This window comes from Brassica napus, chromosome C8 (genome assembly GCF_020379485.1).
Source record: "Brassica napus cultivar Da-Ae chromosome C8, Da-Ae, whole genome shotgun sequence".
NCBI lineage: Eukaryota > Viridiplantae > Streptophyta > Magnoliopsida > Brassicales > Brassicaceae > Brassica > Brassica napus.
Genome location: NC_063451.1, coordinates 10,807,016 through 10,827,681, shown reverse-complemented (window position 1 = coordinate 10,827,681; position 20,666 = coordinate 10,807,016). Strand labels below are relative to the sequence as shown.

At 37.0% G+C, this 20,666-nt stretch overlaps 1 protein-coding gene and 1 pseudogene across 1 annotated transcript; both read right to left on the bottom strand.

Annotated features, from left to right (window-relative positions):
- Positions 1–10,134: 10,134 nt before the first annotated feature.
- Positions 10,135–12,404, bottom strand: LOC111203684 (annotated as a pseudogene).
- A 4,746-nt stretch (positions 12,405–17,150) lies between these two features.
- On the bottom strand, positions 17,151–18,323 carry LOC106355206 (neurofilament medium polypeptide-like). Its single transcript, XM_013795192.1, has 4 exons — positions 18,078–18,323; positions 17,832–17,999; positions 17,588–17,638; positions 17,151–17,516 (listed from the first exon to the last, which is right to left on the bottom strand). The coding sequence occupies exons 1-4, from the start codon at positions 18,321–18,323 to the stop codon at positions 17,151–17,153; spliced, it is 831 nt and encodes a 276-aa protein (XP_013650646.1).
- Between the last annotated feature and the right edge of the window lie 2,343 nt (positions 18,324–20,666).

Below are 20,666 nucleotides of genomic sequence, written 5' to 3'. Positions count from 1 at the left end.
ATACGCCCTCGTTTACGGAACGGAATGTATGATCCCCGCGGAAGTAGAATTTCCCGGAGTACGGAGAAGATTCCTCCCAGAACGAGAAGATCTTAACAGCGCGATGCTGCTGGACGAACTCGATCTTATTAACGAGTGGCGAGATCAAGCTCTCATAAGAATCCAAAATTACCAGCACGCCACCGCAAAATACTACAACTCAAACGTTCGCCATCGCAGGTTCGAAGAAGGCGACCTGGTCCTTCGCAAAGTTTTCCAAAACACTGCCGAACGTAATGCAGGAAAACTGGGAGCAAACTGGGAAGGTCCATACAAGGTCATAAAGGTAGTCCGATCAGGATCATACCAAATCGCAAACGTGCAGGACGTCAAGATCCAAAGAACCTGGAACGCGATGCATCTTAAGAAATACTACCACTAATCGTAAAGTGGATCCAAAGAACTACGAGATGGTTTGATCCCCGAAAAAGGGTACGTAGGCACGCCCAGTGAGTTCAGCTATCCCCCCATCTTAAAAAAGGGGGGGGGGAATGGGTATGTATACTCGTATATTCCCACAACTTTCAAAAAGTCAATCTTTTCGAAACTTTTTACAAAAAAAAAAAACGCGACGTTACAATCGCTAAACCCACTATCCGACAAACGGCTAGAACGGCGGTCCAGAACTCGCCCAGAACGCCTAAATCAGCTATCACGCTAAAACCAACAAACCCACAAATGCTCATAAAAAAAAACAGCATCCTTGGTAAAAAGCCTGCAAGAAAAATGCGGCTCAAAACAAAAAAGATTAACTTCTGGCACTGCGAGACGTCACAACACGCTTGAAGTTACGGTCTTTCCAACACTTATGGAAACAACACTCTTGTTTCCAAAATCAACATACCTCTAACGGTAAAATGCCTTTAAAATGGCATCACTTCTTTGATGCTGATCACAACAAACGAACCCTAACGTCCTAAATAGACACTAGCCGCCCTCAAAGGATAGGCTCTCTTACATCCGACAAGGATACCATAGCGCGCTATACAAAAAAATCCAAAATTTTGGCCAGCACCTCCAAACGGCCTTTGGAAGTAGCTCGATTCATGCCAAGACAAGTCATATAAGCCGATAACACTTCGCGGACTTTATATCGGTACAAATCAGGTAGAAATCGCAAACATGCAAAACGAAAGCTGTCTTGTCATCGCATAGCCTTAGTCCAAAAGTAAACCTAGGTCTTGCCCTAAACCCAGTCTTACTGGATCCTCACATCTCAAAGGCATAATATCGACATCCCGATATGAGATCCCAAAACTTGTCTCTTCCTTAAGTCTATGCGTTTTCACGAGTCCTCGCACAAAGAAAAAGCTGCGCGCTCAACAGACTATGGATACGGTGATCGTCCGGGGGCAAGGAACGAGACGACAACTCACTCCTTCGCCCTCTAACTTCGAAAAACCCGGAGTTCTCTCGATTTATAATAAGCCGAAAAGGTTGTATAAATTGAGCCAAGCATTATACAAAAAGCCCTAACAAGGGCAGGGATTCAAAGCCACCAACGGCCAGTCCCGAAACATGCAAACTGTGGCCTCACAAACAGGCCAAAACAAAAAATAAAAAAAATCTCCGAATGGATCGTTACCCTAAGCACTCCTCGGAGCACCACCTTCATCCTCAACCTCACAGCCATCGCCTCCCTCGGCCGCTTCATCGTTTCCTCTCCCGCTCGCAACATCTCCACCTTCTTCAGCCACGGGGCCTTGCCCCTCGGTCTCTCCCAAACACGGCGTGAGGGTGCACTCGAACTGCAGCTGAGAGAGGATCGAGTCGAAGTTCCCGTCGGAAGCCTTCAACTCCTCCTTGCGAGACAACAGCCTGGCTTCTTCGGAGTCCAGAGTCGGAGCCATGTCGCCTTCGAGCTGGTGGATCTCGTTCAGGCTTCCCTCGACGCTCGCCAGAGCCAGGTCCTTCTCACGGACTGCCATGAGGGAATCAAACAGAACAGCCATCCTCGTCAGGCAAGCGTGAAAATCATCCCTCGAAACACCAGTCCTCGACTCTTCTCGGTTCTGAATTTCACGCTGGAGACGACGGACTTTGGAAGCCTTGTTCTTCTTCTCTTTCTTCAGCTTGAACAATGCACTCGCCGACTTTCGAGGTCCTGCTCGAGATCGCTGATCCGAACCTCCAGCTGAGAGAGCTCAGCAGCACGAGCAGCTTCAGTAAATTTCAACGGGGCCTCGGCTTGTTTCAATGCCTCTCGCGATTCAGCCAGGCCCCTTGTCGAACGCTCTATCTCTGATCCGCAGTCGCTGAGCATCCCGTCAATCAGGGATACAAACTATACATGAAATAAGGGTCAGGATAATCGTAGAACAAGGTGGCTTATGCTGAAAATAGTCAAAACAAACCTTGGCACGATGTTGCGACAAAGGTCCCGAGGGTTCCCCTTCCGCGCCAGCGGTACATCTCCTCTTCTTGACGTTCTCGGTCGCAGCGGCAAAGGAGCAGCACTGGACGCGGGAAGCCCTAGGACGATCTCCTTCCAATCCAAAGGCGGAGGCATCGACTCCGTCGCTGGGACTGGTGTGGTCGAAGAGCCCGAGGGTTGAGCCGAGACCTCCGGAACTTGAACAGAAACCATGGCCGATTCTGCGAGGGGCGCGGCATCACCAGGGGACTTGTTTCCTCCAGCCGAGGTCGACATCGCAGGCGAAGAAAGGATAGCTGGCACCTCAGGCTGAATCCGACGACGAAGGTTGGAGTAGCTTCATGCGCGGCCGGAGTCGGAAGTGCCGAGTTGGCCTCACCCATCTCGACGTCGGAGCTTTTCTTTTCACTTGGGGATGAAGACATTCTTGATAGGTAGTTTGAAGAAAAGAGAATGTGAGAGAAAGAGATGTGTGAAGAATGAGGAGTGGTGAGTTGCTACTTATAAGGATATGAGGGTGACGTGGATTTCCGCAATAAATATTCTTAGCCAAAGATTTTAATTTCTAATTCACATCATTCGCCCGTAAAATCGTCTCCGAGTCTTACGGGCTGGGGGGCTAACTGTTGGAGTCAAAAATGGTTATTCGAAATCAACGGCTATGATTATTTCTTATTCACGGATTTCTCGCTAAACATTCACTGAAAGAAAGATCGGAAGTGAACGAACGAGCGAAATCCCGCACAAAAGCCACTCGTTGAAGAGCTGAACCGTCGTGTGGTTGCACTCGCCCGGTGAGCTCAACCATCGCGCCGGTCTGCTCGCCGGCGAGCTGAACCGTCGTGTGGTTGTGCTCGCCGGCGAGTTCGGCCGTCACGCGAGTCAGCTCGCCCGGCGAGCTCGACCTGATCCCGGCCAGTCCGACTTACTTCGACTCCCGTATCTTCCGTATAGCTGTGATATCCGACCTTCGGGACCATATAATTCTCGTTTCGTTTTGATTAAAGTTATTCTCGAAGTTTTATGACTAAAATCGATAAATCGTATAAACGCCAAAAGGCCTAAGAACGGTCCGCAATGATCCAAACTGGTCTAGAGGCCCATCCACGCTCTCAGAAGGGATTCGAGCCCATAAAAGTTATGACGGTTTGTCCTAACTCACAGAAATACGATAAATGCTAAGTTTCCAAAGATAAATGTAAAGATTTGAGGATAACTATCAAGATCGACAAAAAATGGAATATTCCCAAAAGAGATAGACTTGGGCCAAAGGCAAAGGATGGACCACCGACCTAAAGCGACTATATAAGGAGAGCAGGAGCAGAAGAAAAGGGGATCCGAGAATTTAGACTTAGAGAACTCCTGCTACCTTAGAGAACTTAGGGCTTAGGTGGTTAGACTAGCACGGCAAGGCTCAGGACGTCTTGGCCGCCTCTTGCCCTGTTGTTCCGATAGTTAGCATATCTCTACTCCTCTCGGAGAAATCTTGTATTCATACTATTCAATGAAACGCCTCTGAGCGATTATCTATCTTTTTATCGTTATAAAGTGATTACGCAGAGAATTCGGACCTTCAAGGAAAAATGGGTTCACTCGGTTTTCCTCCATTATTATTTATTATAATCCTTTGTTGCTTGATCGGGAACGCCTTAATCGTCGGACGCGAGCTGTCTGATGTTGTCGCGAACGAGGACGAGGTCGCGTGCTGGAGCTGCTCTCGGGTCGCGAACGTCTGAGCTAGGATCAGGAACGCCTTGGGCCGAAGCTGATCGGGGATGCGAGCTAGAACAGATGCGGGAACAAGAGACGCGATCGGGGTTTAGGGTTCGTCAGATCGCCGGCTAGGGTTAGGGTTTTAGGGTTTTTCGATTTGGGTATTAGCTTAGGGATTTAGAGTTTCGTGCTGATAACGTGTTATAAAAGTAATGGATAATTCTATCTTTATTTATAACATAGAGGTTCCTTATATAGAGATTACACCGTCATAGATAAGCAGAAAGATTATAAATCATAATCTCTTGGTTATGAGCCATCCACAATCTGGTTCATAACACTGGTTCATAACACGTCCAATATCCCCTATATATTAATTGAGAAGCATTTGAAAAATTAGAACATTAATTTTGTATTAATTAAAAAAAACCCCAAATCCTAGGTGGCACTTTAAATGCCTTCTAAATTCCATTTCAAAGAATTCTAGAGCATCTAATATAAAGTATAGTTTAATTTAATGGTGTCACATTATTCCATAATTATATAACACTAGAGAACATTATATTAACCTAAAATATATGAAATGTGTATTCTTTCCTTAAATAAAAGCTACGGAATTACCTAAAATGATTTACATATATACGGAAATTAATGATTATGAATAATAAAGATTTGATAACAATTTTTGCATTCTTCTTCATTTTTGTTTAAATTTATCTTATTAAAAAAACTTAAACAATCACATTAACCATATAATAAAAAAAATTAGATTTTTTCTTATATGTTATATTTTGAATTTTTTAAAATGACTTTAAATTACAAAAATGAGGAAACTTTTATTTGTTATATACATTTTTTAAACGACTTTAAAATACAAAAAATGATGACAGCTTATATGTTATATTTTTCTTATATGTTAGAATTTTCTTATATGTTATATTTTGAATTTTTTTAAAACGGCTTTAAATTACAAAAATGTAAGTTTTCCTTAAATATACAACTAAAAACATTAAAATGACATGTATCAATTCAATGATTGATTTGAAAGCTTTCAAAACCATATGGAAGATAAAAGTCAAAATAATTCAACTGTGAAAACAATATTGTTCACGTTTTCCAAGAATGTGTTCGCTGGAAAAAAATAAGGTTTTTATGTAATAATTTGTTTAATATCCACTAGAGAACATTATATTAACCTAAAATATAAGAAGTGTGTATTCTTTCCTTAAATAAAAGCTGCAGAATTACCTAATATGATTTACATATATATGACAATTAATGATTATGAATAATAAAGATTTGATAACAATTTTTGCATCATTCTTCATTTTTGTTTAATTTTATATAATTAAAAAAATAAACAATCACATTAACCATATAATAAAAAATTAGATTTTTTCTTATATGTTATATTTTAAATTTTTTAAAATGACTTTAAATTACAAAAATGAGAAAACTTTATATGTTTTTTTTTAAACAAACGACTTTAAAATGCAAAAATGAGGACACCTAATATGTTTGATTTTTTTTATATGTTATATTTTGAATTTTTTAAAACAACTTTAAATTACAAAAAAGTAAGTTTTCCTTAAATATACGACTAAAAACATTAAAATGACATGTATGAGTTCGATGGTTGATTTGAAAGCTTTCAAAACCATATGTAAGTTAAAAGTCAAAATAATTCAACTGTGAAAATAATACTATTCACTTTTTCAAAATTGTGTTCGAGGAAAAAAAAAAGGTTTTTATGTCATAATTTGTTTAATGTCAACTAGAGAACATTATATTAACCTAAAATATAAAAAGTGTGTATTCGTTCCCTAAATAAACGCTATGAAATTACCTAATATGATTTACATATATATAGCAATTAATGATTATGAATAATAAAGATTCGATAACAATTTTTGCATCCTTCTTCATTTTGTTTAATTTTATATTATTAAAAAAATAAACAATCACATTAACCATATAGTAAAAAATTAGATTTTTTCTTATATGTTATATTTTGAATTTTTTTAAATGACTTTAAATTACAAAAATTAGGAAACCTTATATGTTATTTTTTTTTTAAAACGACTTTAAAATACAAAAATGAGGACACCTTATATGTTAGATTTTTCTTATATTATAGATTTTTTCTTAGATGTTATATTTTGAATTTTTTAAAACGACTTTAAATTACAAAAAATGTAAGTTTTCCTTAAGTATACGACTAAAAATATTAAAATGACATGTATCAATTCGATGGTTGATTTGAAAGCTTTCAAAACCATATGGAAGATAAAAGTCAAAATAATTCAACTGTGAAAACAATACTGTTCATTTTTTTCAAGAATGTGTTCGATGGAAAAAATAAGGTTTTTATATCATAATTTGTTTAATGTCCAATCCGATCAACCCATGATGTATTAATTATAGTTTTGTTCCATTATTTTTAGTAAAAATTGATCCGATCCATCGGAAAGAAATTATATAATAACAACAAAAAATATTTTATATATATAAATAAAATATTTTATATATACAAATAAACTAACCCTGCGCAAGGCGCAGGTCTTATCCTAGTTATTCTTTTTAATAGCACAAAATGGACATTTTAAAATAAATCTAACAAGATTAACTTCTTTAGACAAATGTAGAGAAATATAAACTTATACTAAATTAAGCAAGTTAAGTCAACATGGACTCAAACTTAGATTCAGTTTAACGGGAAAATTAACATTTAAATCCTGAACTTACCAAACTAAACTAAAACAGACCCAAATTCTTAAATACACCATTAAAACTTTCAATTACTCTGCTAACACGAAAAAAATTCCTAACTATCATTGACCAAGCCAAAAAAGTACGAGTATAGTAAAACATTAAATCATCATTAACGACGTTTAATTACAAAACGATGTGTTTTAACTTAATCTAAAATCTTTAATCTGTCGTAGGTTTTATCTCTAAATCCCTAGAAACACTTTTCTTCTCCATCATCGCTCAAAACCAATCATCTATTTTCTTCTTGTATCACACCTGAAACCATGAAAAAGAAGAGGACTAAACTACATACACAGAGAAAAACTGATTCTGAAACGGAAACAAGTCCAGTCCATGAAATTTGAGAGGAAGAGGCTATTGTGGAAGAGGCTAGGGTTGAAGAGACTAGTGTCGAAGGGGCTATAATCAGGGAGACTATGGTGGAAGATGTTAGAGACAAAGAAACTGATATGGAAGACATTAGAGAAGAAAGTACTACGATCCAAGTCGAGGCAGCTGGAGATGTATCTGAAGATGATTGTGAGACTATTGTGGATGATGCAGCTGATGTGTTAGATGGCGATGTTGGAGTAAATGGAATCAGTGTCGAAGAAGAAGATTGCTCAAATTTAGAAGTCCACTTTGGAGATGTGGCTAGAGAAGAAGAAGAAGCGAGTGATGCAGATAGTGGTGACGACATTTGGGATGACGGTAATATTCCTGATCCGTTGTCATCAGACGATGATGAAAACCAGCAGAGCGTAAAGAAACACGTGCAAATACAGTAGACAGTGAAGAGCTTCTCTTTCTAGGAAAGACGTTCGGATGTGCTGCAGATTTCAAAGTTTCTTTACTACGGTATTCTCTTAGGACTAGATACAACATTAAACTATACAAGTCGTCATTCAGAAGCTTGGTGCAAAATGTTCTGACATGGAATCGGAGTGCCCGTGGAGAGTATATTGCTCATCTGAGAGGAGACAGCACAAGATGCAGATCAAAGTGTATGTGAATGAGCATATATGTTTAACATCAGGTTACTCTAAGACGTTGAAGAGGTAATCAATTGCAATGCTTTTTAAGTAGAGATTAAGGTTGAACCCGAAACTTAGCAAACAAGAAATGGCTGAGGAGATAAAAAGATACAACTTGATTGTCAGTGAGGAGCAATGCGCAACGGCCAAGAGCAAACTTTATCGGGAAAGGAAAGCTAGCCATGAAATACATTTCTCTCGCATATAAGATTATGAGGCAAAGTTAAGGAGAAGTAATCCATATTCGACAGTGGTGATTGAAACTATTCCAGGGGTAACTCCAACAAGCAAGCAAAGTTTTGATCGGTTTTAAGTTTGTTTTACATCACAAAGGGAAACATGGATTCAGAGTTGTAGACCAATAATAGGATTGAATGGTGCTTTTCTGAAGTGGGATATTAAAGGCCATCTATTAGCTGCTATAGGAAGAGATGTAGATAACAGAATAGTCCCAATCGCATGGGCTGTTGTTGAGGTTGAGAATAATATCAATTGAGAATGGTTTGTGAAGCTTTTAACGTCAGATTTGGGATTGAATAATGGTGGTACAACAACAATAATTACAGACAAGCAAAAGGTTAGTCATTTTACTATCAAGTAAGTATATAGTTTGTTTTTAACTAATTTATTTTGCTTCTTGTATAGGGCTTGTTGAATGCTGTAAAAGAGGAGCTTCCATATGCTGAACATCAGATGTGTTCAAGACACATTCTCGCCAACTGGAAGAGAGATAGTAAAGATCCACAACTTGAAAGGATTTTTTTGAAAATAGCACGAGCCTACACAGAAGGAGATTACAAAGACCAATTAAAAGCTCTCAAGGCTTATAATCCAGGTGCACATGATACTCTTCTCAGAACAAACCTTTTAGCATGGTCTAGGGTTTCTTCAAGATAGGATCGTGTTGTAGTGACAATCTTAGTGAATCTTTCAATAAGACCATTCAGGAAGCAAGAAAAAAAATCTTTGCTTGAAATGTTAGAAGAAATAAGGAGGCAATGCATGGTTCATGATGCAAAAAGAGCTTTGGTGGCTTCACGGTTGAAGACCAAATTTACAAAACGAGCACATGCGGAGATTGAACAAACCAAAGAAAAGTCAAAGGTTTGTAAAAGGTACATGGCTTGTGGACATCTTCATGAGGTTGACGATCAAAGTGTTGCTCATACTGTGGACATGGATTCTCACACTTGTGGATGTATAAAGTGGCAGTTGACAGGAATACCATGTATTCATGCGTCATGTGTGATAGTGGAGAAAAAAATTAAGGTTTGATGACTTTGTATCTAAGTTTTACACTGGAAGCATGTGGCGGATTACTTATTCTCGAGGTATCAGACTGATACCTTGTACAAGGGATGAAGTTGTGGCCTAGGCTTAACAGGATACCCATGTTACCACCACCCTATAGATTAGGAAATCGGGGCAGACCAAGTAACTACGCGAGAAAGAAAGGACATAATGAGTCTTCTTCGTCACATTAAACTAAGCTATCCCGAGACAATCGTGTGATAACATGTTCTAACTGTCTTCAAGAAGGTCACAACAAAACCACATATTCAAATGCAACTGCTGAGAGGCCTCCAAAGAAGCCAAGAGGTCGACCAAGACTTAATTTTGAGGCATGACCAAGAATTAACTTTGATGGTTATACATTGTTTTGTTTAACATAATAACAAAGTGTTCTTTTTGTAGGGAGAACCGTCACAAGGGGTGTTTCAAGGACAATCTAAATGAATGTATCAAGGACAATCACAACTACCGCGAAGGGTTTGGAGTTTAAAGCCTCAGTCTAATGTTTTTCTTTTTGTTTATGCTGGATTGTGTTTTGTCTCGGATGGGTCGTGTTTTTTTTTCTTATTTCGGGTAGAATATATAATGAATGCTATATGCATAACAACTTGATGGTTTTTTTCTTTTTTCAGTTTCTCTGCAATGTTGGTAACTGTAGGAGTTGTTCTTTGATGACCTTGTTCTATGTTTACTTTTCTTAAATATTTGATGCCATTAGATTAAAACTGTTATATGATGAAAGAGGGAACACACGTTGCTGCTTTGCATACAAAATCCAAACAAAGAATCAAAGAGAAACAAATAAAGATCACACACACAAATATACATAGATATCACCGATTTTGAAGTGCATACATGCATATATATATATATATATATATATATATATACACTTGCAGGGTACATGATTTTATTTAGACTTAGGGTGTTTCAGCTAAAGCGCAGAGTGGAAGAGGTAGTGTAAAGAGGTCTCTTCTTTCTCTCAAAGAGATTTCAGTAGAATACCTTTTTTTCTTGAGGAAGAAGAAATCTCCCAAAAGAGGAACAATAGGATTCTTCTTCTTCTTCTTTGCAAAATACTCATTTCTGTCTCCTTTGTTACTAGCAAGTATCTGAGCCAATGTAGATTACTCCTTCGCCATCTTCGTCATCAGCTCTTTCCTCCTCTCTTCCTCTCCATTTTCCTTCTCTTTTGTTTCCTTGATGCTCACAGGTTTGGTCATTGCTGCTGCGCTCTTCCCTGCAGCATCAGCTACCGCTTTAGCCATCTTTGACATGTTCTTATGCATCTCGGCGTTCAAAGTAGCCAAAGCCACTTCTGTCTGTGACTCTCTCTCTCCTACAACTTCGTCAACTATGTCTTCTTTTCCGTTATCTCGGCTTCAAGATACCCGTTCGGATAACCAGACAGCCATGATCCCTTCGAGCTTGGTGTCTTGTGATCTGTTGGGATCGATATTTTGTTGAGAATCTGTTTCTCAATAAGCTTTTCAAGTTGTATTGCATTTGTGGCTGCCTCTCCATGTCGCATGTCATTCATTTCTCTCCATAGAGAGTGTATTGTAATTTGAAAAGCGTATCTAAGGTGATACAGAGCATTCTTGTCGCGAGTAGAAACCTGCAGTATTTTTACGCTGTCCCAGGATGCCGTATAGTCTGCACCAAGAACACTGTCCAAAACTTTTTCCGAGTAACTGCATTCAAATAGAGATGGTTTCTAGTTTCGAAGGGATTATTACAGAGAACACACGAAGCGTCTGCGTCTGCATTCCACTTTTTTTTCATTTTTTCCCCATATACTTTCTTTCTGTTATGAATTGTGTTATTGTCTCACTGTCTTTATTTTGTAAGCTTAAAGAAAACATGCTTTAATCCATTTTTCATTTTCTCTGAATTTGGAGAAGATAAAGAGAATCTAAGCAAAGGGGAAGAATATGGGTAAGAAGTAAGGGGTTTTGATTTTAATTTGGGTGAGAGGTAAGAAGAAGATTGATGAATGGTTCTGAGAGAGATGATGAAGAAGAAGAATGAAATCAGGGATCTTGACAGATTGAGGATTTTAGAATATATTAAAACACGTTGTTTTGTGGTTAAACGTCTGTTAATGACGATTTAACGTCTGACTAAAATAGTGTTTTTTTGGCTTGGTCAACAATAGTTAGGAATTTTTTTTTTATTAGCATAATAATTGAGAGTTTAAATGGCATGTTTAAGAGTTTGGGTTTTGGCCTAGTTTGGTAAGTTTGGGATTTAAAATCAATTTTCCTTTAGTTTAATGATGCTTTGGTATATGCATCATTTTCCAACAACCTATCTTTCATATTAATTTTTTGTTTTATGTAGTTCTGCCACTACATAAATGAAAAGTTAATTTGAAAAGTAAATAATTCTTTGGAGAATAAATTTTGGTACAAAAAGACATTGCAGGAATTAATCTTGGTTAAAAAGGTAAACGATCTATACAAGGTCCAACAACTTTCAGACCCAAAAAAAGACAATGGGCCCATGAAAGTATGATGACAATGCCGAGCTCAATAGATGGCCATCTTCTCTTACGAGCTGATCAATCAATCTAAATTTGAAATCGGTCTATCTGTTTTTTCATGGCTTTTGTATTTCTTGGTTTATCGATCGATTGTCTTAGTTGATCGATTGATCCATTTTTTATGCCCAATTGATTTTGCTCGGGGTCGGTCAACTGGGATCGATCGATCCTTTTATGACAACCCCTTTAGCATATTTTCTTTCACTTTCACTATCCTGTTCACCCTCTATAACTGACACAACATTGCAGTGAGCTCTAGGATTCACCTCAGATTTTCCTGGAAGATGAGCCAGTCTCGCGTTTGATAGCCTCCACATTCTAAGCATTCTGCAACTCAATTTTCTTCATATGAGTGCTGCAACTCAATTTTCTTCATATGAATGGCTAGTGAATCAAACTTGTTATTGAGATCATTGTACATCTAATCCACTCTTGTGTTGCTAGACTTTTGTCTTTCCAGAAGTTTTGTACCATAGATTCAAGTTTGTTGCCCTGAGGAGCTGATGCAACTGGCATGAATTCTTGAAAACTTGAACTAAAGTTCCAAGATGACTGTCCTTTACCCTGGAAACCTTGCGTGAAATTGTTTTGCCCCTGATTTTGCAGGAATTGATTTCCATGAAACTATTGCAGAAGATAAAATTATTATTGAGTGTTATCCCATTTAATTCACATCATCTTGATTATCTGAATCCTTCACAACACAAATTTCAGCTACAACATCACAAAAGGGAGAGTAACCTAAATTGCCCTTATTGGAAAAAGACTATTCTCACTATCCCCTCTCTATTCTCACTGTCCCTTTGTGTTTGCACTTCCTATATTAGCATTCCATTAGTTTATTATATTTCTTCCAACTCACTTTCTACCACATAAATACTTTCATTTCTTCAATTAAATTAACTAACCATAATTCATCTACCACCATGACCCACAAGACAACCTTAACCAATGAAATCTTAGCTGGCCCACAGGTCTTTCTTCTTCCCCGTAGAGCTCATCCTCTTCACCTCCCATTGGTGATTTTGAAGCTTGAAGAACATGTAATTCGTGTCTGTTTTGGAAGAAATATTTTTTGAAATATCATTTAAATATAGTGTATATCATGGGTAATGTATAAATTCAAGATTTAGTGATGTCCGTTATTGATGAAATTTTTGCTTGAATATTAGTAAAAAGAAGCGTATATCTCGGGTAGTGTAAAAAAAGTAAGATTCAATGAAGATTTTGGGAGATAAAAAATGATTTTGAAAAGTATGTTTATGGGGTTTTGGGTATATTGTATGTCTGTTTTGATGATTTTTTGTGTAATTGCATTAAGATGAACTATATCTCATGGATAATGTAAAATCCAAACAATATCGTCCTCAAAAGTTGATTAGTTAGTGCAAGGAGAATTTCTGGATACTACTTAGAGAACTAATTTTACTAAGGCGAAAATGGTTTTACTGGTATTACTAGTAATACTAATTTACAAGTTTGATTAGTATTACTATGTTTTATAGTGGTATTGAAATGAATTAGTAAGAGAAGAGTCTCGATGCGAGGATTATTTTTTTCTTATTAATGATAAATTTAATGATTAACTCCAATTTATTTCAGGAAAATGCAAAATCCGCCTTGCACAATTATTATTTTTTATTACGAGGGATATTATATGAAGGATGAGGCTGAAAGAAAATGGATCTCTGGAGATGGTGAAGGAGAAGATGAATTTCACACGATTGTGATGAAGTCACATACTCTGTTTGGTTGAGGTATTTGCAGAAAGTTAAAGGTAGATGAATCTAAGATGGAAGCGAGGATTAGTTACTTTCCAATGGTATTGTATTCGAACAAGCCATCATATATCTGAAATGATGAAGACGTTTTTGGTTATCTACTGCAAGTAAATCATGAGAAGTATATAAGTGTTCTACATGTGGAGTTCAATAATGTAGAAGTGAAAATTTCAGAAGGGGATGATGAAACTGATGTCGATGTCAGTCTATCCATTAGAGAGGCTACTGATATAGAAGGTGGTGATGAATATGTTACTGAGAAAGATGCAACTGAAGGTACTGATGGTATGCTCACGTTTTACGAAGACACTGAGATGCATGAGAATGTCACCAAAAGAGATGAGCATGTGTTTGAAGATACATAAGTAAGACAATCTCTTGAGGTCACACCAGTTGCCTATCAAGGACGGGATGATGTCATGGATTTGGTTTTATGTCAAGAATTTATAACCAACGAGGCAGCAAAAGTTCATATTCCGATAGCTTCACATCAGAAATGTTTTGAGTATGGTACAATTAATTCGAATACTGTGAGATATGTGATATAATGCCGAGGAGCCGAAGAAGTTTACAAGTGGTTTATGCGAGTTACAACGTTAATGAATTCATATCTTTGGACGGTTAGAAGTTACATCAAGAAGCATACATGTTGAGTTGTTACTACAAGAACACTCAGTAATAGAAGGAAAGGAACACCACAAGTCGTTGCATCTGTTTTGTGATGTGCTGAAATTAACCTCAAACCACTCTCTCAAATAAGAGATTGATTGTAGTACTTAAAAGATCGTATCCACAAAGACTCGATATTTCACACAATAGACTTATGGCTATCAGATCAAGCTAGGTAGTAAATAATATAAAGCAGTGAATATGAAAGCAATAAAAAAATAGAGGAGTTAACGATGGAAAAGGGATACTAGACTTAGGGTTTCATTTAGGTTATCAGAATTCAAATCTATAGATACTAAGTGTAGATCCTAGAACTCGAATGCAATTGTAAGATATCCAGCTCTCACTGTGAGTCTACATGCTTAAATCTGTATTCATAATTTTGTATTCAATACATAATGAGTATCGATAGGTACACTTATAGAGTGTCGATCGATACGTCTTTTAAACATGCATTAACGTTTAGATCAATAAGTTCACTAGGTCAATTAAACTAGCTATCTCTTGTGTCTAACAACTTAGCTCTACATGATTTAGTTCAGGTAATTGACCAGCTCTGGCATGCGTCTAACTATCCTATGATCAGGTTTCTAGTTATTTACTCTAGAAACCAGCAGTAAGAACAATCCTTTGAAGGGTACAATAAATCACCCTATAAATTCTATATTTCAAAAGTTCACCAAAACCCTAGAAAATTCCTAAATCTAGCAGAGATCTACTCAGACATGATAGATGAAAACTTAATCATAGAAATAATAGATATAATATAATTAATCAAAACCAAAACCATAGGAGTTCCAAGAGGACTTTGAAGAAAGTCCAGAAGAGAATTTTTCTTTATTATACAGTTATATGCACATGTTGGAGAAGGCGAATCATGGCAATGTAACTCGTGTGGTTGTAGATGAGGCAAAAAAATTCAAGTATCTGTTTTTTTTAGCCTTAAAAGCTAACATAGAAGGGTTCTGCGTGATGAGGAAAGTCATCATTGTGGATGGAACACACCTCAAGAATGTTTATGGTGGAGTTTTACTTGTTGCGGCTGCTCAGGATCCTGATCATCACCATTACCCAATTGCGTTTGCTGTAGTAGATGGTGAGAAAGATGATAGATGTACATGGTTTGTGGAACAATTAAAATCAGTGATGTCCGATGTTCAGGGATTAGTGTTTCTTTCAGATTGAAATGGATGCTTGTTCAAGTTAGTATCTCTAGTGTTCCCTGAGGCCGCACATGGGTATTCTATATGGAATGTATCTCCAAATGTTAATGGAGCCGTTAATAAAAATAGCGATACTTGTGCGTTTAAGTATACGGAGTGCGCACACCCTTATACAGAGACTGAGTTCCTAGACTGTTATCATGCATTTCGCAGTAAGTATCCTGGTGCAGCGGCATAACTTGAAAAAAGTGTTGAAGAGAGGAAATGGGCTAGGTGTTGCTTTGAAGGAGAAATGTACAATGTTGACATCACTAATTCAGTAGAATCTTTTAATGGTGTTATTTGGGAAGCGAGAAATATTATTGCGATCATTGCAAAAAAGGCTGAATGGTTTAACAAATATAGGAAGGAAGCAGCTGAAATACCATACACAAAAATCTTGTGCCTATTGTGGAAGCGAAAATGTCTAAAAGATGTGTTAAATCAGAGTTTCTTAAGGTTACCAAGTTAAACAGATTCTTTCTTGAATACAATGTGAATGGTAGTGAAGTAAAGTTTTATATTGTTGATATGGCTATGAAGACTTGCAGCTATGAGAAATCTGATAAAGTTAAATACCCTTGTGTGAATATAGTAGCTGCTGCCACATTCATGACTGCGACAACGGGTAGGGATGGGCTTTGGCGTATCACAAGACAATGTATGGATTATTGGGTTCTACTAGAAGAAGTTAGAACACCGAAATTATTTCTTCTAGATTTTGAAATCAAGAAAGGAAAACGGAAACAAACAAGGTTTTCATGAGTTGGAGAATCTCATGGAAAAAAGATAAACAGGAAGAGGGAGAGCCATGGAGAGGTATGGGAGGGTGGTTTGAATGTGGAAATGGTTCAGGTGTTTGAATGTGCAATTTTATTATGTTTTCATTATGTGTAATCATACTAGTAGGATTAGTGGATTTATTATGTGTGATTCAGACAACTAGGATTACTGGATTTATTATGTGTAATTTGGAGTACTAGGTTTACTGATATTATTATGTGTAACTCAGACTACTAAGACTATTGGTTTTATTATGTGTAATTTGATAAAGACAATATATTACTAGGAGTATGTATATTTAGTAAAGAGAACCCATAGTTTTTCTCTTCATAGCCTATGTATATAATAAATATGTAGATTTAGACTATTTTGAAGATTATTTTCAATAGTTTAAGAAAAACTTATCAGTTTCCCAAAAGACTTTCTTAAATTTCATTGTTAGTGTGTGGATGATTAGAGTATAGTAAGGATAATCTAACAAAATACATTTTTCTTGGCATTTTTTTATGTAAATGCTTCTTTAATGATAATCATTGGGTAAAATCCCCGGTTCTACTACAAAAGATTTCCTTTAATCACGGTATAGCTAAATAAATGTCAAATTTGCCAAAGTATTATTATGTGTAAGGCAGTATTACTATTACCTTTAAGACTATCATATATTACTAAGCGTTAAATATAATATTAAATCTATGTATGATGGCTGCACGTTTTACATGTGTAATTTTTTATTATTAGTTTATCCAAAGATGTTTTACATGTGTTTTTTCTCTTAGTAAAACCTAGTAAATCTAGTTATCTAACTTACTTATTTCCGGATATAGTAAACCTAGTATATCCAATTATCCAAACCTGTCTGATGCAAGATATACCAAGTTTTAAACATTCAAAAGGAAAACCAACAAAGTTTTAAACATCAAAATACTAAAATAACATCCTAAATACATAAATAATATCATAAGCTTACTAAGCATTTGTTTTACGCTTCTTCTTCTGCCCGTCAATGTCATCGGTCTTCCCCTCCGTGAGAGAACTCTGCAGCCACTGTGATTTTTCACATTTCCTCTTCTCCCTTGGTGTACAAGCACTCATAGTAGCATTACTCTTCCTTTGTATGTCCCACTTCTTAGGTGTACCATCAGTATATGTCTTACTCAGTTTGGTCCTCTTCTTAGTTGTAACCTTTCTCGGTTTGTCAAAAATCATCATTTTCTTCTTGCACCTAAGGTAGATCCCAAGCCTCGCTTCTTCCTTGGTCATATCCCTCTTCTCCTCATTTATCCCATCTGTCTTCTCCTCATTGATTCCAACTGTCTTCTCCTCACTGGCCTTCTAAAAGACCATGGTCCAACTTTGATTTTGTTCATCTGTTATTTCATCTGCTTTCACAGCCTCTTACTCACATTTTCAACAACTTTCTTAACTTCTTCTTCCTCAACTTTTTCCTCTTCTTCCTTAGTTTTTCCCACAACATCTTGCTCTATTTTTCAACTTTTTCCTCCTCTCTAAAATTTTTTCCTTTGTCTTTACAGTTTCTTGCTCAGTTTCCTCAGCTTTTTTTCTCATCTACCGCAATATATTCCTTTGGCTCCACAACTTCTTGCTTAATTTGTTAGCTTTTTCATCCTCTTTTTCATCCTCTTTCACAGTGTCTTCCTCTATCTTCACATTTTTATGCTTGGTTTTCTCAGCTTCTTCAGAGTTTTCCCCTTCTTCTACAGCTTCTGCCTCTGTTTTCTTACCTTCTTTCCCAGTTTTTTCGTCTTCTAACACAACTTCTTGCTCTGTTTTGTCAGCTTCTTCATCAGTTTTGTCCTTTGCTTCCACAACAATCTCTTCATTTTTTTTCAGCTTCTTCCTCAGAATCTTCAGCTACTTTCTCAGAATTCTCACTTGTTCCTCTTCTCCCACAGCTCCTTGAGCATGCTCCTCATCTTCAACAACATCTTTATCAGCTTGTTCCTCTTCAACCACTGATTTTTCTGCTTCTTTTTCTTCCACAACTTCCTTTTCTTCCTCTCTTGCTTTCTCTTCTTCTCTATCACAATTCATTCGCTCCCATGGCTCAAAGTCCATGTAGTCACCACGATTCATATTTTCATTCCCCTTAGATTCAAGAGAAGTTAATCGCATTTCCATCTTCTTTACACTTTTTTTCAAAAATCTATGAGTCTTTTCGATTCCACTCAACCGCACGTCCATGGCCTCAAGCTTTGTCTTCACTTTTACGTTCAATCAAGAAAATCCCTTTCCCATAGACTTCACAATCCCCTCTTCCAATCCTTTTAAACTAGACTCCAAATCAGTATTAGAGGGTGATGCTTGAACATTCTTCCCCCTGGCTTTGTTTTTCTTCCTTGAAACACTCGTGCTGCGATGTCCAACTCATACAGTTCTTTCCACAATATAGTTCTCCCTTTCACATTTAACCAGTAGTTCCAAGTGTCACTTTGACTACCATCTCTTTCATATTCTTCTTCCACATCAATTATACGAGCTACAAAATTTCTTCGTCCACTACATGCATCAACATACTGTCAATAACCTGAAATAATGCATAAATTACAAATCAGTTGTATAATAATCAATTTTCTTACCTTACAACCCATACTAATACAAGCATCTACCTTTGTTTCTCCAAGAGCAGCATAAATATCTTCCAAAAGATAACCCTTCATGCTAGTTTTTTTAAACTGACTCTAGCACATCTTAAGACAGTCTTCAAGACAATCATCTACTGCAACTCGAAATTCTTTCATCAAACTTGAAATGCACTTAAACGCCAATACCTACACACAGAAAGTGTCACACATTAACTTGTATAAAAAAAAAGTAAAGTTACAATAACCTTTATCTCTAAAGGAATAATGAATCCAGCAAATCATGTTGTCTCATGAGATTCTCTTTTTAGAAGGTTCATCATGTGCTTAATCCCCTTAATAGCATCCTCTAATGTTAGACGACCCAAAAAATGTTATGCAAGCATCCAAATTATCCGCAATCCTTAAGATGAACTGGTCTAAAGGTCCACTATCCTTTGGATTTCCTCTGATAACCCGACCACGAAAGAACAAGATAGCCATCTTCAATTTATCATTACACGGCGTCATAGACAACAACTTCTGCTCCACATATATTATGGTGATTTTCTATCTATCGCTGAGGTATTCATCAACAAACTTGTAACTTTCCAGCTTCAAATGTCTCTTTAAATATTCATGGCCGACTAAGCAAGAGATTAGGACATGCTTTCTCCTGGAATAGCGGGTTGGCACTCCATTAACCGCGAACCAAGCTATATCTTTAATACGAATGGTCCACAAGAGTAACATCCACATCCCCATCTCAGTTGCAGGTTTGGTTCTTCTGCCATGTGAAAATGATGAAACTGAGGGTGTTATATGAACCACTTCACCTCCGTTTTAAGCTTCTTGATGACATTTACAGTTTTCGTCACGTAACATTTGGTTTGTATCTTGCAAATTTTCATGAACTGATTATTGTTGAGGTACATCTCAAGAGGTTGCATTGGTTTTCTTTCCTGAAATCACATACATTTTTATTAGTAATCAAACATTCCCACATTTCTTACTTGAATACAAAACGCAGACATTCCATCACTTTCTGACCCATTTGAGAGCAATTTTAATGTCGGTTCTCTCACTGGGTTTTCATCTGAGAGCTCTTCTATACTCAGTTTTCTAGCTCTCACAGATTGACGCATTTTGTTTTTGGTCTTGCCTTTGCCGTTGCCCTTGCCCTTTCCTTGTCCTTGTACTTCTTCATTACAATCTTGTACAAACAGATTCAAACGCAATAACTCAATTACGAACACACCAGATTCACAAAAACTCACATAAAAACTACATCAAATTAATTAAGTTTTATCACAAAGTCCAAAATGCAAACCAACTCAAACGACATAACAATTATGCACCCCGATCACACATAAATTTTCTCTCTAATTCAAAGTTATTGTTTTAAGAAAGCATCTTAACCATTCTTAGACAACTTCTCCAGTAAAAAAAACCCATAAATTCGCAACCCATTATGGTCTCAATTAGCATTCTACATTGATAGCTTCACATCTAAGATTTCACCAACCTTATTCCCAATTTACTACCCACACTACGCTTTCCATAGACCCCACTCAAGATTCTCCTACAACTTATAATTTTTCCCTAATTTTTTGACCTAATTACATAATCCAACCAAAACAAGAGGAAAATCATTTACCGAAATGTACAAAATTTATGAGAAAGATGAAGAATGTCCACGGAGGCTCGAGTTCGATGGAAAAAGAAGAAGAAACTTTGGTTTCACCGTCGCCGTTTCAATCACCGAGAGAGAGAGAGAGAGAGTCGATACTTATGACTTAGAGAAATGAGAATCAAAACATAATACAGTGTTGTCAGAGGTTAGGTTAAAAATCTGGGTTTGACCCGGTTGGATATGGGTTGGTCGGGTAGAATAAGTTGGCTC

Coding starts and splice junctions, on each gene's coding strand:
- LOC106355206 (XM_013795192.1), bottom strand. CDS start 18,323: ATGGAAATGCGATTAACTTCTCTTGAATCTAAGGGGAATGAAAATATG. Junction 18,000..18,077: donor CTGTGGGAGAAGAGGAACAA/GTGAGAATTCTG, acceptor GTGGAAGCAAAG/GACAAAACTGATGAAGAAGC. Junction 17,517..17,587: donor TTAAGAAAGTTGTTGAAAAT/GTGAGTAAGAGG, acceptor ATGGTCTTTTAG/AAGGCCAGTGAGGAGAAGAC.